The sequence below is a fragment of the Fonsecaea multimorphosa genome (assembly GCF_000836435.1).
Source record: "Fonsecaea multimorphosa CBS 102226 unplaced genomic scaffold supercont1.23, whole genome shotgun sequence".
Classification (NCBI taxonomy): Eukaryota; Fungi; Ascomycota; class Eurotiomycetes; order Chaetothyriales; family Herpotrichiellaceae; genus Fonsecaea; species Fonsecaea multimorphosa.
The window spans coordinates 486842-505025 of record NW_015971657.1 but is presented as its reverse complement, the minus strand read 5'-3'; the positions used below and the strand labels follow the sequence as shown (position 1 = coordinate 505025).

At 52.6% G+C, this 18184-nt stretch overlaps 7 protein-coding genes across 7 annotated transcripts; 2 read left to right on the top strand and 5 right to left on the bottom strand.

Moving 5' to 3' along the window:
* Positions 1-732: 732 nt before the first annotated feature.
* Z520_09392 (uncharacterized protein) lies at positions 733-4135 on the bottom strand (the record flags this gene model as incomplete). Its single annotated transcript, XM_016779886.1, has 2 exons — positions 733-3708; positions 3794-4135. The coding sequence occupies 2 exons, from the start codon at positions 4133-4135 to the stop codon at positions 733-735; spliced, it is 3318 nt and encodes a 1105-aa protein (XP_016629205.1).
* A 147-nt stretch (positions 4136-4282) lies between these two features.
* On the bottom strand, positions 4283-5971 carry Z520_09391 (uncharacterized protein; the record flags this gene model as incomplete). Its single annotated transcript, XM_016779885.1, has 1 exon — positions 4283-5971. The coding sequence occupies one exon, from the start codon at positions 5969-5971 to the stop codon at positions 4283-4285; it is 1689 nt and encodes a 562-aa protein (XP_016629204.1).
* Positions 5972-8411: 2440 nt separating this feature from the next.
* Positions 8412-9278, top strand: Z520_09390 (uncharacterized protein; the record flags this gene model as incomplete). Its single annotated transcript, XM_016779884.1, has 2 exons — positions 8412-8501; positions 8580-9278. The coding sequence occupies 2 exons, from the start codon at positions 8412-8414 to the stop codon at positions 9276-9278; spliced, it is 789 nt and encodes a 262-aa protein (XP_016629203.1).
* A 703-nt stretch (positions 9279-9981) lies between these two features.
* On the bottom strand, positions 9982-10631 carry Z520_09389 (uncharacterized protein; the record flags this gene model as incomplete). Its single annotated transcript, XM_016779883.1, has 2 exons — positions 9982-10498; positions 10582-10631. The coding sequence occupies 2 exons, from the start codon at positions 10629-10631 to the stop codon at positions 9982-9984; spliced, it is 567 nt and encodes a 188-aa protein (XP_016629202.1).
* Positions 10632-12054: 1423 nt separating this feature from the next.
* Positions 12055-13625, bottom strand: Z520_09388 (uncharacterized protein; the record flags this gene model as incomplete). Its single annotated transcript, XM_016779882.1, has 2 exons — positions 12055-13036; positions 13099-13625. The coding sequence occupies 2 exons, from the start codon at positions 13623-13625 to the stop codon at positions 12055-12057; spliced, it is 1509 nt and encodes a 502-aa protein (XP_016629201.1).
* Positions 13626-14860: 1235 nt separating this feature from the next.
* On the top strand, positions 14861-15370 carry Z520_09387 (uncharacterized protein; the record flags this gene model as incomplete). The annotated part of the gene is made up of 1 exon (XM_016779881.1): positions 14861-15370. One exon carries the CDS (start codon positions 14861-14863, stop codon positions 15368-15370), a length of 510 nt encoding a protein of 169 aa, XP_016629200.1.
* A 243-nt stretch (positions 15371-15613) lies between these two features.
* Z520_09386 (uncharacterized protein) lies at positions 15614-17077 on the bottom strand (the record flags this gene model as incomplete). The annotated part of the gene is made up of 1 exon (XM_016779880.1): positions 15614-17077. The coding sequence occupies one exon, from the start codon at positions 17075-17077 to the stop codon at positions 15614-15616; it is 1464 nt and encodes a 487-aa protein (XP_016629199.1).
* Positions 17078-18184: the final 1107 nt, after the last annotated feature.

The following is an 18184-nucleotide window of genomic DNA, read 5'->3' as shown; positions in this document are numbered from 1 at the left end:
ATGGCGGCCAAGGCGAAACCTGAATCCCTTGGTCCTCGTCGACTCGCAGAGACTAAAAGTGCAGTGCAATGCGTAGTGCTTTGGGCCGAGTCCCGGCGGGCCACTCATTGTCCAGGGCGAACCCTCAACGCTATATCCTCATCGACTCGTAGGGACTCAAAATGCAGTGCATGCCGACATAGCGGGCTCACCTCGTGACCAAGGCGAACTCTTGAACGCCCCATACCAGTGCACCGTCCGTGTCGACTCACAGAGACTAAAAGTGCAGTGCTTGTAACGCTGCCCACAATCCTGGCCCGACGCCTGTCCAGGGCGAACTCTGACCGCCGGGTGTTGGTCACTCGTAAAGACTAAAATTGCAGTGCAGAAGAAAAGGATTGCACGGTCGGACGGTTGAGGTGGACGAAAAGTGCACTTCAACGAACGTTCAAGTTATGAGGAAAACCTACTTGTTTTGGCCCTGGCGCTGGCCCTTGGTCCAGGGGCCTCTGTCTGAACACCTAGGCTAAGAATGCAGTGCAGTAGAAAGGCAATTTGCCTGGATTTGTCCTGGTCTCTTCCCTACTGTCTGTGACGGGCTAAATTGCAGTGCAGACAGTCCTGACCTTTCTATTCGGCACCTACCCTAGGTAGGTACTCATACTGATCTCCACAGTCAGAGAGCGAGGAACAGTCTTGCCTGCGCAAGTCGAGCGTGAAATACATGTCGGCCCACCATGCCATCTCATTCATTCAGCTACAAAGCTCCCAGATGCCCAGACGTCCCACACTCTCGCCGGCGTTGCGCACAATACAGAGCCTCTTCTGCCTGTCCTTCTGCTTTTCACTCACGCCGTCATCCTGCATGGTGTCTTCTTGCCATCCCTCAATCACCCGCTGGGCCCAAATGCTCCCCACGGCCGTGCCCCGACCTTCGGCCAGATTGTACCCACCACTCGTGACAAACCCGATGAGGTCGTGCGGGTCGGGACAGGGCACATGTTTATCCCATTCTGTCGGTTCGTTGAATGGGTCGATCAAAAGGGGAGCAAGGTCTCCCACATCGTCAGGTACGTTATCGAGAGGTTCTGCCAGTACTTCGTCATCCTCTAAGTGAGCGCCTGCCTTCTTCTCCTTTCCCTTCTCCTTGCCCCTTGCCTTGCCCTTGTTCTTTGCCTTTGGAGGCGGCGGCTCCTCCTTGGGCACCTCCCCATCTCCTCGCCCAAAAGCACTGTTCGGTCCATAGTTCTTCACTATCTCTTCAGGCGCATTCTTGGGCAGCACATTGATCTTCGCGAGCGATTCACGTGGGTAGCTGACTTGGTGACGGGGTATGGAGAATTTGTTGGCCTTGATCTTCGAAAGTCGTGAATGGCTGGTTTGCGTGTGGGCGTCGGAACGTTTGTCGAGAGCAAGCCAGCGGGAGCGAAGATCGCGAGCAGTGCTCATTGACGACGTTGATGATTGCGTCAGGCTTGTTGCAGGTGGACGTTGCCCGGGCGGCGGCCCATCAGAGTTCCAGCTCTGTGGCTGGCTCTCCTGAGACTTGTCCGTCCCGTCTGCATTTGGTTCGGTAGAACTAAGTACTACCCGTGGCTTTCGATTTGACGGCAGGCGATAGATTCGAGCTGCCGGAGACGGCGTCCCTTTATCGAGCAAAGTGATGCGGACTGTGACCAGAACAGGAACTGGTGGCAGACTGATGTTTGACGACTGCTTCAACAACGACACGCTCTGCGCCGGCAATAGTTGGGTGTATTTGACTTCTTCTACAAGTTCCGGTACAATCTCCGGCTCTCCTTCACTTTCCGGACTGGATGTATTGCGCCGACGGGCTGGATCTTTCTTCTCATCTTCTCGGACCGCTTGAGCTTTCGCTGCTTTTCGCTGTCGCTGAGTGAGCAGGGGGGCCGCCGTCGTCTGCGTTGCAGTGCTTTTGGCAAGCTCCGCGTTGGGCGTGGCTTCGGCAGGAGCTGGATCTTTGGTAGTCTCAAACAAGTACTCCCAGTCGCAAGACCAACCTCTCCCGATCTCGCCACGCCTTCCTAGCCCCAGGTCCAAAGTGTCCCAGGCAACTCTGTGCTTGGGAGGTCGCCTGATCCATGAATCAAACCTCGTTTCGCTTTCTGAGCGCTCCCACGCCTTACCCGCCTCGGTGCCGGCCAAATCACCTGGGAACCAGGGCGCTTTTTGCTCAAACGACAGCTGCTGTTTCTGGCTTAGACCCCCGAAACGTGGCGTGCCACCGGATGACAACGGATAGAACATCAATGAGCGCCACACTGGGTCGACGCATGTCCAGGGAAGCAAAGCAGTCCATGTCCCCTGCGAGTTTTTCGATGCATTACTCTCCGCTCTCGACGCAAGAAGGACCACAGGGATTTGGGGATCTTTAGCCGTGACTGATGGTGTATGGCCCGGTGGCGCAAGGGCTCTTCGTCGATTGATTGCTTTTTGGGAAGGCAGGGTGTTGCTGATCCGCCAGCGTGCCTTGTGCGAGAGTAGTGCGGAGGACGTCAACCTTTTGTCGGGCGCCCAGGAAACGAGGGTCTCATCCAGGAGAGAGGCTTCCGAGGGGCTTGGGATCTTAATCCGCTTGGGCGGATGATTGAGCCTGGGATCGACCGTATCAAACGCGAGCATGGCGTTCTGCGGGAGGACACTGGGGTTGTTGAGTCCAGCAAGAGACGCCCACAACGACGACATCGAATCGGCAGCTTCAACATGGGTCGGAAAAGGACGAAGCACACCCAGTAAGGCTTCCGTTGAGCCTGGACCTTGGATTTCGATGCTCCCGATCTCAAATCGCAGATCTTCAATCAGAACCTGCGGTTTCTGCAATTTGGCGACTTTCAACAACTCCTGCCAGCACTGATAGAAAGCAGATGGGTGGACTCGGAGGAGGATTTGGTGACTAAGTTTCGTCTTCCGTTTCCCCGTCTTCTTGGTAATCTTCGGAAATGCAGACTGAGCTCCTTCGCCTTCCTCGACTCCCATCTGGTCTTTGCCAGCGTCAACTTGAGACCGATCGTCTTGGTCAACTTCCATCTTGTCTTCGCCCTGGCCATCTTCCGGGTTCGCTGTCTTGTTCTGCTGGCGCTGGACCCAGATCACCGTCACTGGCGCAATAGGACGCTTCTCGTTGTCCCGTTCCGAGACCCATCCACGAGCAAACCGGGTCCCAGCCTTCCACTTCTTATGCATAGCCGGCGAGAGCCCCTGTGGGCTGAAAGAGAGTGCCTTCAGCATGCTGTCAAGTGCCGTCTCTGTCCCCAAGCAGGCAACCGTAGACATATAGCTGGTATCCCAGGCTATGCAACCCTGATTACCAGCAGCTCGATGGCTTGGTCTGTAACTCTTTTCCGTAGGGCTCAGCGGGATGGACATCCTCCACAACGGCTCCGTGGGCCGAGTCATATGCGCGCGTTTCGTATGCCACAGGTGCGTTGGCAGCCATGTCTTGTTGACTTGCCTCCTCTTGTATTTCGTCGTCGCTTTCGGAGGCTCGGCCAATTTGTTCTTCTTCAACCGTGGCACACGCGCCGTTAGGACGTGGTTTGCAGGGTCAGGTTGCCGAGCATTGTCCTTGGCCTCTTTCTTCCTCTGGCGCACCGTCTTGTGCTTCTGGGTGAGCTTCTTGAGGGCTTTGGCCGTCTCCAACCGCAATCTCAACCTCCGTGAGGGCGTTCGCGTTCGCTTCGTGACAGTCGGTGTGTTGTCGTCTTTCATCTATAGTCCTCCTGGTCAGCGCCCTGTCAGTACGCGCTGGCATCTCGTGCACGAGTTAAAACTTCGGGGTGGGGTGGGAACTAACCTCACGTTCTGCCCTCCTCCGCAGCCTTCGCGGCACATTTTTGGCATTGTGACTGGCAGTTCTCCGTCTCATGTGCCTGGGGACCTGTTGAAACGCTCGGGTAGACAGTTGCTTCTTTGCCCTGCGCATGCTCTTCTCGAGAGCCCCGATCTCGAACTCTCGGGCCTTGATGAAGGATGCCACATTGAGTTCCCCACCCGCAGACACGACTGCCTCGGGGCGCTGCACGGGAATGGCTCGAGCATCGTGGTTTTTCTGCCGCTTGCGCGCCGCCGATGACTGGCCAGACTGGTCAAAGGCGACTTTGCGCTTTTGCCCGGCCTTTTGTGTTGGCGGAGCCATAGAGGGGTTGGACAAAGCCACACCACGTCGCGGTGCGCGCTCAAGTTCGAAATTTGGGGAAATGGGGAACGATTTTATTTTTGCCGGTTAAAGCGGCAACACGGACTCGAGATCAAGAAGCCGCGAAAATGTCCCAACGTGTGTAATTTACAGCATCCGAACCTCTGTTAGGTATGTATCTAATGTCAACATGGGTGGTAGAGTGACAACTGCATGGTCCCTTATAGTTTCCTGTAGGCTTTCATCGTTCGCTTTTCCGCCGGGCGAGCTTACGGGACCAGGTTTCCGGCTTCCTGTGATGCCCATCGAGTCTGTCACGGCCAGCGACGAAGTCCTGGCTGGTTCTTTCTCATATTTGTTCAAGGCTTGTAGCCAGCTGCTTCTCAATCCGTCTGCGAGCGGCTCATACCAGAAGAAGAAACGCATTGCAGACTCCACGGTGTCCCAGGATCTTGCTTCTGGGTACTGTGCAAAGAAGCTCCGACCCAGAGCTATTGCTTGAGCAGCAAACGGAAGCTCTAAGCCCCAGGATCTGATGGCAATCATCATAATCCAAATCAAGCAGGCTCTCTCTTCTGGATTCTGCGCCTGCGTAAAGGGAAGTGACCGAGTCAACTCTTGCCTCGAGCCGCGGTACGCCGTAACTCGGGAAAACGATCCATTAGGGTTATGCATGTCGAAACCGAAGATAATCACCGCAAGGATCAAGTTCTTCTCCAAGCTATGCTCGGTGCGAGCAGATGATTGGAGACAGGCACAAACTTCGAAAAGGTCAGGGTAATCCTGGTCATCTGAAACAGGATCCTCCTCAATTGGACGTGGGAGCTTGGCAATCTTAGATTTAAGAGAAGTGCTTACTCTTGAGAGGATTCGAATGATATCCAGGCCGAAGGTTCCCCGTCGAGCGATTGCGGCAAACCCTGGGGGTAGTGTCGAAAGGAGTAAAAGAAGATCGTCTCTGAATGGCCGTTGAGGATATGCTCTGCGACTGTTGCGCTTCGTGAAGGGAAAAATGGTCCCGGCACCGGTCTCGAGCATCCAGAAGTAGTCAGATTGAACAAGAAAAGCTTTGACGAGTCCACGCAGCCCGAGGTTGTCAAGTCCTCCCTTCAATGCCACGATAAGTGCCAGTCCCTTGCGATTGGCAATTCTGTCTTTCCTGTACAGAACATCAAGGTATGCCAAAGCCAGCACAGTCATCAGCATACCATCCTCTGGTGGACCCCGAAGATCGGCAAGTTGGTCACACAGGATTGACGCAGCTTTTCTCTGATGGAACGTGACTTCCGATGATGCTTGGCCGGTCGGTGCTCGAGTTTTTTCTAGATACGCCAGGGACAAAGCCACAGCTCCATGGTAAGCACCTTCGTGCGACAGGACTAAAGGATACATCCAGACCATCAATGGATTCGCCATCTTGATCGTCAGAAACAACGGCTCCAAAAGGGGCGAGATCGCCTGCGTATAGTAGTCGAGGGCCTCGGCCACACAAGGTGTTTCTTGACCTGGCAAGGATCTGAATGGGTCCGTCCGTAGGCCGTTGAAGCTGACTTCGAGTGGAGAAGGGGCGCGAGCCCATCGGGAATGTGGCGATTCGTGAGATCCGAATGAGGTTTGTGCCCTTTTGCGTCTGGATTTGAGGAGTTTGTCCTCCTCTTCGCTATTCCTGGTTTGGTGTGGTAGGGCGTAGCGAGGCTGAGCCTGCTGGCGGATGGCGGCCCGGTACTTGCTTGAGATATGCGACTTGACCAACCTTCGGTGCGTAGCGCTATGGTCGGGGTGGTCGTAATTTAGGAAGGTGAAAGCATTGGCATCCTTATGTCTGGCAGCAGGCATGATGGAGCCTCGCGTATCATGCTGGAGGGTGGCAAGGGGAACCAACGCCGGTCGTCGACGTCCAGACTAACGCTGTAACACAGCGGTGGTGGAGGCTTGGGGCCAACCATTCATGGACGTCTTTTTGCGAGGCCAAATACCGCTTGCCCGCAGGCTGTGACAGATAGGGGTGAAGACGTTGTTGACAAGGTTGCCAGTGCCACGGATCAACTATTGGCACCGCTTTGCAGGACGTCGTCGGATGGTCCGACGGCCAGACTTTTCGTCGTCCGTGGTCGTCTTACGCCGAATGCTGACTTAGTAAGCCGCCCTGTCCTTGCTGTGGTTCGTGCAATGTTGTGCATACAAGGGAGTCGTGGTGCCGTGAAGGGCAAAAAGATCCAATCTGCTGCAGCGCTAAGGGGCTCGCAAGGTGATACCCTTTGCTAGAGTGAGTGGGGGAGGTACGGAGGAGTAGGGATCTCGGGAGGCTCAGAAGGTGCTTTTGGAGTTTCGCGAGCCAAGAAGGTTGGACTTGATGATAGCCATTTGGGGCTTAGCGTCACCGAAGCTCACTAAGCCTTTCGAAAGAGGGAAAAGGTGGGTCACGAGAAAGTCATTAAAACGGGACTAACGCGTGGGGGCAGTTCGCTAACGACCACCGTTGGAACTCCAAGCGCCGTGACAACATGATTCCTGGATCTCTACATCGAAGTTTTGAGGGCCGCGGGAGTATTGCTTCCTGGGACTGCTGGTAAGCCTCAGTATATTAGGTTGCGCTTCGAGACTCCCTGGTTCATGCTCCGAGTATTGGAAAAAGGGGGTTCTAGAGTCTGACCTCCCTACTGTACGCCGGCTAACTCCATACATGTGCACCTCGCGAAATGACTGATTTGCATTGTCTGGGTAGCCTCCGTCGTCTCTAAATGGCAAGAGCATCAACGTCACAGCCAGGGGAGTAGTTTCAATATGGATACGCTTCAGAGGGTACCTAGGATGTAGGTAGCCCTCGCTACTCGGCGGTGAAGCATCCAAACCCCCAATAGCAATGTTATATAGGGCGTCTCTCAACATCCCCAATTATTAATGGGCTTCCTCTTTGGGCTATAACCATCAACCACCTTTATTCTCTACAGACATACTCGGATGGCGAATGCCCTTTTCTCGTCGGTCTGAAGCTTCACCGGTGGCTGCTGGGTCCACTGCATTCAGCCTTGGCCACGATATCTCGGGGCCGAACAGCGGAGGTGTGTGCCTTAGCTGGATACCGTGTCCCTCGCCAAAATCCATCCAAGTGATGCACGGGTCAGTATTTGATAATGGGAGTGTCAGCGCCAAACCATTTTGTTTTCATAACACACGTGATAATGGGTTCACCAAATATAACATACCTACTGGTACTTACATACACAGTTTCATTTTCGGAGGATGGGGGCCGATTCAAAGAAGGAACATAGTCGTTGAATTTCCACAGGTTGCTTTCGCGGGGGCTTAATAACGCCATCTGGGTCTTCTCGGCTTGAATCCTTTGTCGCACGGTTTCCTGCCTTGAACCCCTGAGCCTTGTAAGCCTCCAATGGCCCCAATACCAAACCTAAACCTAAACCTCAGCTTCAATGCATGCGCCCGCGCACGATCATCTTGCAGCGGCAACGGAAAATGGCCGTCGTCGTTGTCGTCGTAGGTTCACGCACCGATGCATGTGGATGCTTACTTGAGAGAGAATGGAAATCTTGGTGTCTTCCAATCACAAGCAAGCCGGCGTCTTTGTCAGTATCGGCATCCCCGCCTTTGAGCATGCCAAGCTTCTTACAAAGAAAGCGAGTTGGTCCTTAGTTCAGCCCCTCGGGGTGCCTTCGGAATCGGCGAAACAGCCTGAAATCGCTCAGAAAAGCCGTCTGGAATTCTCTTTCTCGACTTGTTGTGATATAGAGGGACTCTCTCTCCTGGTGCAGCATTCCAGCTACTCACAGCTTTTCCCTTTTCCTTTTTTTCCCACAACCCCCACTGCGCAAGAACGTGGTTGAGAGAAGAACTAATACGGCACGGCCCCTAGCTCTTTTCAGCAGCGCACCGAGCCTCGTCTATTGGGCAATCTCATGACCAAGACGTAGGAAGCCACGAAGCAGAGACATCCGGGGGATACGGCACAATTACTAGAACTTATTCCCACTGCGATCCACGCACCCCCTCGACATCAGGCACCAATCAGACCCTTGACTCAGCTTTATGTAAACCAACAACACCCTCCCTCGTCTTCCCGGATTGGCTTATCTCCCCGGTTCTGCGTTGATCTGTCTGCAGTCGGCAATCCATACCGTAAGATACCTCAACAATCCACTGCTGCGGTGGCATTTGCAACATAAAGTGCAGGCCCACCCTCAATCCTCTGCTATTGTCCCGGCCGACCAACTATCAGGATTTCAAAGACCATCATCGAGTGAAGACAGCTTTGACAACAATGGACTACTTCGCTGCGCCTGCAGCTCCTCGTGGCTCATACTTTGAATCTCTTGTGGATGCCGATTCATCCAGCTCGAGCTCTCCTGATGTATGTTTTCGAACCACAGCGCTCCTTTTCAGCCATCTGCGTCGCCGAAGGGGATATTGACCATTTTGCTCAACACAGAATATGGCAGACGTGTTTCGATATGGCAGTATTGAGTCTGACATGTTTCCCCCCGGCCACGGCTGGGACCCAGCTGATCTCGACACGCTCGACACCTTCACCCACTTCAAACCGGACACCACCAGACATGCCAGTGCTCAGTCGTCTACAGACTCCGAACAAACGGTTGTCCCACCCTCGAAAGTGGTGAGGCAATTCCTCACCGATGAGGCCCGAGCAACCGCTAACGAGCAGGGCCAGCGTCGGAGAGCACAGAACCGGGCTTCGCAACGAGCCTTCCGCGAGCGTAAAGAGAAACACCTCAAGGGCCTGGAATACCAACTGGAAACCCTCAACGAAAAACACCAGGACCTTCTGTGCTCGTACAACAAGCAGAGCGACAGCATCATCAGACTGAATCGCAAAATCGCCCAGCTACAAGCCGACCTGGAGGCTTTTCGCTTCACCGCTGCAATGGCGGACCCTCCCACTTCCCAGCCCTGCCAACGTCGCAAATGGCACGGCCCAAACCCAAAGGTGATGCCAGACAAATTCGACGCATTCTCAAACGCCGCCAATTTTGGGCCCGTGCTTTATGACGGCTACGAGCTAGGTCCAGATGGAACAGTCGTCAACACTGTCGATACCCAAAACGCTAGGCAGGCGACGAGGACCGGACGAAGGTTACCAGAGTTTGAAGATCTGCTGCGCATGCAGTGATCGTTTTGGTCCCAGACTTGCAATTTTTCGTCAGTATTATTTTCAGCAAGATCTTTTGAGTTCAAAGAATCAACTTCATCAGATTCCAGACTTAGACCAAATCAGCGAAAGCGTCAAATATGAAATATGGCCGACAACAGCGAATTGTATCTATATCTATCTTGATCTACTTCGTTCCCGGACGCAGTCCAGTGCAGACGTTGAAGCAGACTTGACTAGAAACCTGATTTCTCAAAGTTTGTCTGAATTGTATAGTGCGAGCCCGGGACGTCTTCTCTCCGACCGATTCTACATAGGGGTGCCGGTGGTGATCATTGCTAGCACTAAGCGCGTCGATCGGTGAAGGTGTTTTGCTTAGCAGCTTAGGTCATAGTTTAGCAAGCACAGCTGCGGCTCCGGAAACCTAGAAGGTAGATAGCCTTGTCAGCTCCACGCCAGAGGACTGCGCGAGGGACGGAGAGCATTTTTGCCACATCCACAGCAAAATGGCAAATAAAAGGATATATGGACTAGTGAGGTTGTGGCCGGAAAGTCACCGGCCTCTCGTATCTGGGGAGAAGGGCGTTGTGAAAGGTCCAATCGCGAACTGCAGGATAGATACGAATACAGGGTTTGAAAGCTCACTGTAATGTCCCGTCCAGGTTCCTTCTCTGCGTAAACGACCTTGCCGTGGTCGATAATAATGGCGTACCGTGCGGTTCGCTCACCAAGGGTCCAGCCGATGGATTTCGAGAATTTGGTTTCCGGGTCGGAGAGGAATAGCTTGCACGCGGAAACGATTAGTGAAGGTGATCTTCGGACACCGCAAAAAGTCATCACATGCTGTCGTGGGCTCGTGACGGTAGCCCTGTCTCTCCTCCTGTCTCATTCTCAAGCACGGACTTTGGCCCATCCTCTTCCGAGAAAGATTCCAATCCAAATATATGGAAAAGAGATGGGGACTCACAATCTCATCCTTGATGCCATTTGCCTTCCCCCAGGCGCTCATAACAAAAGCGTCGTTATACGCCAAAACGGCCACTATATCCACCTTCTTTCCCTTGATATCTTGAAGGGCGTCAATGTAACCGGGAAGGTGCCTCACGCTGCAACCCGGAGTAAAAGCGCCGGGCACGGCGAAGAGGACTACCTTTTTGTCTGCCCATTCTTTGGACGCATTGTAGTTTTGTGGGATTCCACAACTGGTGATGTCCGCGCTTTCGGGGGTATATGGGATGTAGCTGCAGGTAGCGAGAAAGGTGTCAGAATACAGGTTGAGAGAGCTTCCAGAGAGAAACTGCAGGAGGAGAACGCGGCGACTCACGAGAAGACAACATCCGGAGGAAATTGGTCCCCTTCTTTCAGCCCGGCCATGGTGGATAGTGATCTGTGGTTCAAATAGCTCGGATGAGAACAGGCTTCTATCAAGTGTCTGGAGAAACTCAACGTTGAAACAGAGTTGATTTGTGCGTTCGTATGTAGCGTTCTGGTAGAAGTGTGCAGTGACCGCTGACCGCAGGAGCCCCTCATTGACAACCCAATTTGGAGGAACCGCGGCACCCGGCGGCGGTCGCTGCCCCGCGCAATGATTACACACCTGCCTACCTACCTAGCCTACCTAGGTAGGTACCTAGGTAGTTTGAAGAGAGCCAGATTAGGCTCCCTTCCTCGGCCCAGGGAGTTGCTCAGCCACGCTTATCGCATGCCCAAAGGCTCAGCCTACTAAACCAACGTCGGACACTCAAGTACACTTCCGCAACTCATCAGGTATATGGACTAACTGGTCATCTAGCTGAAGAGTTGACTGAGAATTCGTTATGGGCGAACCTGCCCCTTTTCCACATGTCCTCCCCATGCAAGACTATACCAAGAAATCTTATCCATGTACAGCGACAAGCGAGTTTCTAAGACACAGGCTGAAAAACGCGATGGGCAAGGATAAGTGTGGAGCAACAAGGGAAGAAGCGATGAGTGTGCCATGAGGAACTTTAAACGAGCATTTTGAAAACTCGATGTCGGTGGCATTTGCACTTAAGCCGAGCCTAATACCTATAAATCAGAGATGCAGCGTGCAAGATTGACCCTGTCTATTTTGGTCCATTTTGTCTATGAAACTGAGATGTTCCCCTGTGTCAAGTCGTTGGACCTCGAAAAGAAAACACGGTATTTGGAAAAGGCTATCCTGAGCGGAGACAAAAAGGTTTATTTAGTTGTTTGAAGCTGCAAAGTCACACAATTCTGATGTTCTGAACATTTTCATGAATGGCGTAGCGATCACCTAGGATCTCTCCCTGCATATGATGCGGATTCTAAAACAGATATATTACACAACGGCAGACTCCAGAGTAGATGGTCCCGTAGTATATGGTCAATCTTGTGCATTAGCTTGACCTGTGCCACTCTCTGCTCTCCGTGAGGTATTCATGCTCTCACGTCTTGCCCAGACTAATGACCAGCCGGTTGCTTATTCGACTTGAGTAGAGTAAAACCTTAGAGAATTCCGCTCTAGCCATGCCACTGAAGATGAATTTGGCCGCTTTTGCGGGGTCTTCCTGCCATCCTTGACGCTCCCATTGCTAAGCCCTGACACAAGATATGCAGTTGTGTTTGACCGCTAATAATTCAGACTTGTGGTCGGTTGACCCTGTATCATCAGGAGAAGACAGAAATATTGATCCTAGGCAAGCCAGAATAATTGCGCTTTTGGTTCCCACTGAGTCTCTGCCACGTCGAGCTATCCATCTCATTACTTAGCACTGCGGCGGAATAGCTGTGGATAGATCCTCACCGCATCTGATCAATAGCGCGGCAGCCTTTCTGTTTTCGTCCAGACAGTCTCAATATCAAGGCGAATCGAGGAATCCGAATCCAACATTTGACATGTCAGAGAATGTGCATGCTCTTGTGGAGCATTTCCCGGGGTACAAATGTCACTGAGTGTCTGCATGAACGACCCATACTCGGTTGCAATGTTGCACGAGCACTTTTCGTCCGTTCTCTCGAAGGAAGTCCACAGGGTGTTCAGAGCTGGCGTTCCGCCTCTTGCCACAGAAAGTAGCATTGCAAAGCAGCATCCTAATTGCCAAATGTCTGCTTTCAGGCTGCTTTCCTCACATCTCAACTGCTCGGGGGAAAGGTATTGGTATGAGCTGTTGATATAGTCGGTGTTCGAACCATGTCGGAAGACCTTGCTAGTCCCTACATCCGTAATGACAGGAATGAGACCGCCGATGTGATCATGGTGCAAGAGTATATTGTCGGGTTTGATGTCTTTGTGCTTGATGGAAAGACGGTGGAGATAACGAATGGCATCGACGATATCATGCATCATACGATACACAAAAATGTCTGATGTCGGCAGATCTGGCTCAAACCAGGGACATTTCCTCTTCCTGTGGGTATCGGAACCGCGAAGGAACTGTAACAAGGTGTATGGGGCCCAAGGGGCGATGACAAAATGGATATTGTGTGGCTCCTCGTCAATATTGTAGGCATTGATGAGTTGGATGATATTCCGATGGAAACACAGTTCCAGAACTCCAAGCTCCTTGAGAACCTTTTTGCGATCCACGACCGAGAAAACATTTTGAAACGTCTTCTGAGCGAACACTTCTTGTGTCTGGCAATCAACAATCTTTCTCACAATCCCATAGCTGCCTGAAATCGGAATAGCCGAATTGTCAACGATGTAAGGCACATCACGCGCAGTGTCGTATGTGTGGATATATCTGGGGCTGAATGTGGCGATCGTTCTCTCAAGGAGGCAAGAGATCTCTGGCCTGAAGCAGACGCCTGTGAGCTCAAAATCCCATGACGGTCCAAAGTAGTGACGGGGACTTACACTAAGACTTCGAGAACATCTGACTGGGGCCTGGGCCCGTGGCCCCACCACCAGTTGCGTGATGATGCTTCAGGACCAAACCATGGAGACAAAGTCTGATACCATTCTTGATTGGAACGAGAAATGCGATCCTTCAAATAGCGGACCTTTGCTACATCCACATTGCTGTCGTTCAAAATAAGGAGAGACGCATATAATGCGTTCAGCGCACCATCGTCGCCATCCTTTTCCACTGCAGAGCAAAAGTCCAACAAAGTCAACGATTCAAAGAGCAGTGTTCTGACAGACTGCAAGCTGTCAAGAATTCCACGATCTGCCTCAAAGTCCCCCTGGCGTTCAGGATGACTGAAGAGTTTGCCGAGGCACTGAGCCCTGCCGGAGAGTTTTGCGATGTGTTTTAGGACTTGAGCTATCAGGGGCGAGTCTGTACGCGCCTGGGCCAATTCGCTCAGGCGAGCACAGACTTCAAGGATTTGCGGTATGTAAGCGGCAGCGTCTTGTGACTCGTTGGGTTTCGTGGGCTGCATATTTTCATATTTGTGAATGAACAAAGGGAGATATGAAAGGCCTTCGTTGACGTTCGGACTGGAACGTCCTCTGGACACGATTTCTACGCACCGATGGCACCTGTCACACAGGACGCGCTCAGACGCTCAGACGCGTCAAGATTCCACTCTCAGCCAAAGCCTTGGCGTGCTCGGTCGAGTACTGGTCCCGGCGGAACACAACGCGGAGGACACGCTTCCGGCCGGTGAAACATATTTCCGTATGGTCTGGCCAAAAGCCACAGCGAATTCTCCCTTCGCCAGATTACCAAACAGTCCGATTCTTCGCTTTGCGATCTCAAATGCGCCGGCAGATGCCTGGATGGCGGACCTCTTGCCGCAGGATCCCGTCCCTCCTGCTGCTTTCCTTCGACCCCAGACCTCGATCCTAGACCTCAACGCCTAGAGCTTGCGTAGCCTACCGGAGGCCAGACTTCGTCAGGCTTCCTTTCTCGCTATTTTCGAGGTCTTGCCGCTGGAACCCTTCCCCCTTGCTGCTTTTCCTTGACCCCAGATCTCAAAGCCAGCTAGGAAGGCGCGGAAGGAAGAGCTTGCGTGGCCTATAGGACACTAGACCTTGTCAGGCTTCCTTCCTTGCTGTTTTTCTCGGGTCGCGCCGCTTAATGGATCTGACGGAGCCTCTCGGGACAAACATACCTGTACGTTTACCGTCGGGTTAAGGCTCAGGTATCCATAATCGTCTGGAAGGGCCGCAGAAGAGCTGCAAAGGCTGCTTTTGGAAGGTCTTCATCGCCTCCTCCAGCATGGGTGGGACGTCTTGGTGGGACGAATTGTCCTGCAGCCTTTGTCATGGGTCTATCGAGTCCCTGACGGATCTGTCGGGTCTGGTAGGCCGTATGTTGTCCTGGTTGGGTGAACTTGACAAGGCTGAGTGCAAAGGAGGAGGACCCTTGGAGCTGGGACCTTACTCAGAGGGCGGGCTGAACGAATACACAGTAGACTCTGGGGGCAGAGTGGAACTCAATGTTTGAGCGGATCGTGTCCTCCATTGACTTTCGCTGGAGAGTCTATAGGTATATTAGGGCTTCCTTCGTCCACTCTTGCTCTCAGAATCCAACTTCTCTTCCGGCATCTCGCACAGACCATCCTTCAAAGGCAGCGTTTGCTCGTCCTCTTTGCTGGTCTTCTCCCTGAACACATCACTCCCTCAAGCTCATTTCCCTCAGATCCAGCAAGCAAAGTCCCTGCTATACAAAATGGCCGCCCTCCGCCCTCCGTACACATTGCAGACCGCACAGGAAAAAGTCAAATTCGCCCAAAACATGTGGAATAGTTGCAATCCAGTTCAAGTCTCCAACGGGTATACAAGTAACTGCATTTGGCGGAACCGCGCCTCCTTCATCCGCGGCACGGCCCAGATTGTCGACCTGCTCACCAAGAAGTGGGATAAGGAAAGGTCTTACCGTCTCCGAAAAGAGTTGTTCGCCTTCACGGATGATAAGATTGCTGTGCAGTTCTGGTATGAGTATCAGGATAAATACGATGGCATGAAGTGGAAGAGGTGTTACGGCTTGGAGGATTGGACCTTTGACCGGGAAAGTGGAAAGATGAGGAAGAGACATATGAGTGGCAATGATATCGTGCTGGGAAGGGATGGGGATGGCGTTGCGGTGCCAGAAGAGGGTATTGAAGGGAGATGGTTTGTCGACGGCGTGGATGTTGACGATGACAGCGTCACGGCGAAGATTACGGAGGCTCACTGGTGACCCAAAAAGCGACAGGACAGGATGGCAATAATGAGATGGAAAATACGGGCTTCGACTTGCTGGTTAGATTGTGTCACCCTTTTGAAATTCAATATCAGTGTTATGATCAAGACCCCAATAATGATCGTCGGTCATCAAGCATAAACCAACCGCAGCAAGGGCTGGACTCTGTCCACCTGAAACCTGTACAAATATTATGCTCTTGACAGCCTTTTTTCCTCCGACAGTCAACAGTTTTCACCGTTATAGCTCAGGGTTTTCCTCAGCCCACTCGCTTTCTTCTGGCTCTACAAAAGGTGCCAGCCTTGACTTAAACTCATCGAGATCCATATTATCTTCGGCGACCGCCATTCCACCAGGAGTCTTGGGTGGTATGAGGACGTTAGGAACAACGTGAATCACGCCATCAGCTGCAATACCGTCTAGGACGGCAACTCGACTAAAACCATTGATCTTCATAGTGATCAGTCGACCAAATCGAGCAATGTCAATGCTCAAGCTCTTGCCTTCGAGGCCGGTTGGAAGATCCACATGAATGAATCCTTTGGGCACCTTGTGATGAGGTGGCGAGCTGGCATCCGCGTCGAGCTTGTAGATGGCATCGGAGTAGAGAGTGATATTGTCACCAGCATGGTACAAGATGAGAGCCTTGAGATACTTGAGGCCAAACTTGCTGAAAAGAAAGGCATTGATTCTTGGACCAAGTCGTTTGAAGGCAAAGTTTGAAGGTGCAAACAAGGTGCCTCCCTTGTGGCTTGATGTGTCGTTAAAAGCGGGATACAGGCCAGTCTTCTCCAGAGCGAGGTCGAGAGTGCTGAATTCACCAGGGAGGGCAGAGATTATATCGACAGCCTTCGGCGGGGGAAGAAGAATGCTGTCGATGCCATGGATGACACCGTTGGTTGCAAAGATATCGATGGCGACGATGCGAGAGTAGAAGTTGACAGTTAGGCCTCTCAACGAGACTTGAGTTGAAAGCCGCTGGGGAACCTTTCCGATGAACTTGGCTTCCAGAGCGGTCGGGATGGTCCGACTGACCAGGATGCGGGGAGCAGGGTAGAATTCAGGCGAGACATGGTATGTAAGGAGCTTCTCCAAGAACTCTTTGGGTGGCTTTGGAGCATGCTTGGGGATCTTTTCGAATGCTCGATCTGTCGGAGCAAAGACGGTGTGGTTTGATTTAGTGCTATTCAGGAGCTCGACGAGATCCGGAAACTCCTTGACGGCAGCGCTGAGCTTTGTCGTATATTTGCTCTTCGAGATTAGCTCCCAGATAGTCTGATTTGGGCGATGGTGAGGATGATGCGGGCGGCGAGGCTTCTTGCCAGGAGGGCCATGGTGAGGCGGATGGTGCGGTGGGCCATGATGAGGAGGCTCTTCGAATAGGTCCAAATCGTACTCTGCAGTGTCTAGCCAGGCTTCACCAGCAAAGGCGTCCTGGAAATCTTCGCCATAGCTGACGACTGTGTCGTGTGGAAAATCAACGATCTCTGCAAATGCGCGTTTGGCCGAGTCAGCAGCCTTTGTAAACTCCTCTTCAAGATCTTCCCAAAAGGTTTCGGCTCGGTGCTCGTGGTTCCAGAAAGGATGCTCGGCAGGGTGGTCGGTCTCCTGGTTCTCAATGGAAAGGGACTCGAAAGTAACCTGGTCTGGAATCACGAAGGCAGCAGCAATAGCTGCCGCCGAGAGGAAAGAGACGCATCTCATGGTGAACTCAGGTAGGGATGGTCAACTGCGATGGTTCTCAGACGTTGAACAGAGGGAATTGGAAGAGGTGACAGAGATTGAATAAGTTCGAATTCATCCAAACAGGCAGAAGCGAAAAGGCGTTGTACCGACCACACACGTTCCTCCTCACTCGGGACACGCCATGATCTATGACATGCAGAAAGGAGATGGTGATGCGAGGTGGGAGGGAGCATCTGAGAGGGCGACGTAAGATGCATGCACCCATGAAAGCTTGTGCTCGATATGACTGGTTGGTATTCGATCTCTGGGCCTAATGGGCCGTTTCCGGGCCTGACTAGGGGCTCACTAGGCTGTCATCGTAAGCTCCTCGGGTACCGACTGGGTGCTTCCCCTCCCTAACAACTCCTTGTATGGGCCCGAGCCAGCTCCCCCAGGCTCAGGAGCTTCTCATCACCCCACCATTGGTGGCCACTAAATATTGGCATGAGGTGATGACGGCGGAGGACCGCCACGCACTCGTAAGCTCCTAGTCGGCGAATTGCCAGCTCCGTTCCGAGGCAGGGAGGCACCCACAAGACCTAAATAGCAATAGGGTTCAATAGATACCTGGTACTTTGCTACGTACACGGTTCTCCCGTACCTTATTTTCAATCGTGGTCCTGTGCGAGGATGTGATCTGCCATCAACAACCGACGAGATCATCACAACAATGCTGATTCTGCGTTAGGGAAACCAGTGGGAAGCATGTTGAGCTGCAAAAAGGTTTGATAAATCGCCGCCGCAAAGCTGAATGGTGGAAAGCAGTCGTTCACTGACGCGCCGTGAAGGTTTTTGACGAGATAGTCCTGCCGATTGCCATGTGAAATGGTCATACCAATCATGATACCCATGGCGCGGGTTGCTCCTGGTGTCAAGATGAAAAAGAATGTCGAGCACGTCGGCAGAGTATCTTCAAGAGGTGTAGTTGGCAGCTGCGATCCAGAGGAATGCGATGCGCCTCCCAATCCACCACAGTTGCCAACTTCTGTTGCAGAATGCCTCCTTTTGTTCTCTATAGCGAGTGCGAACAAATTCATTTCCATTGAGACCCTGTTGGCGCTCTCAAGTCGTTCTTTTTTGGATGCT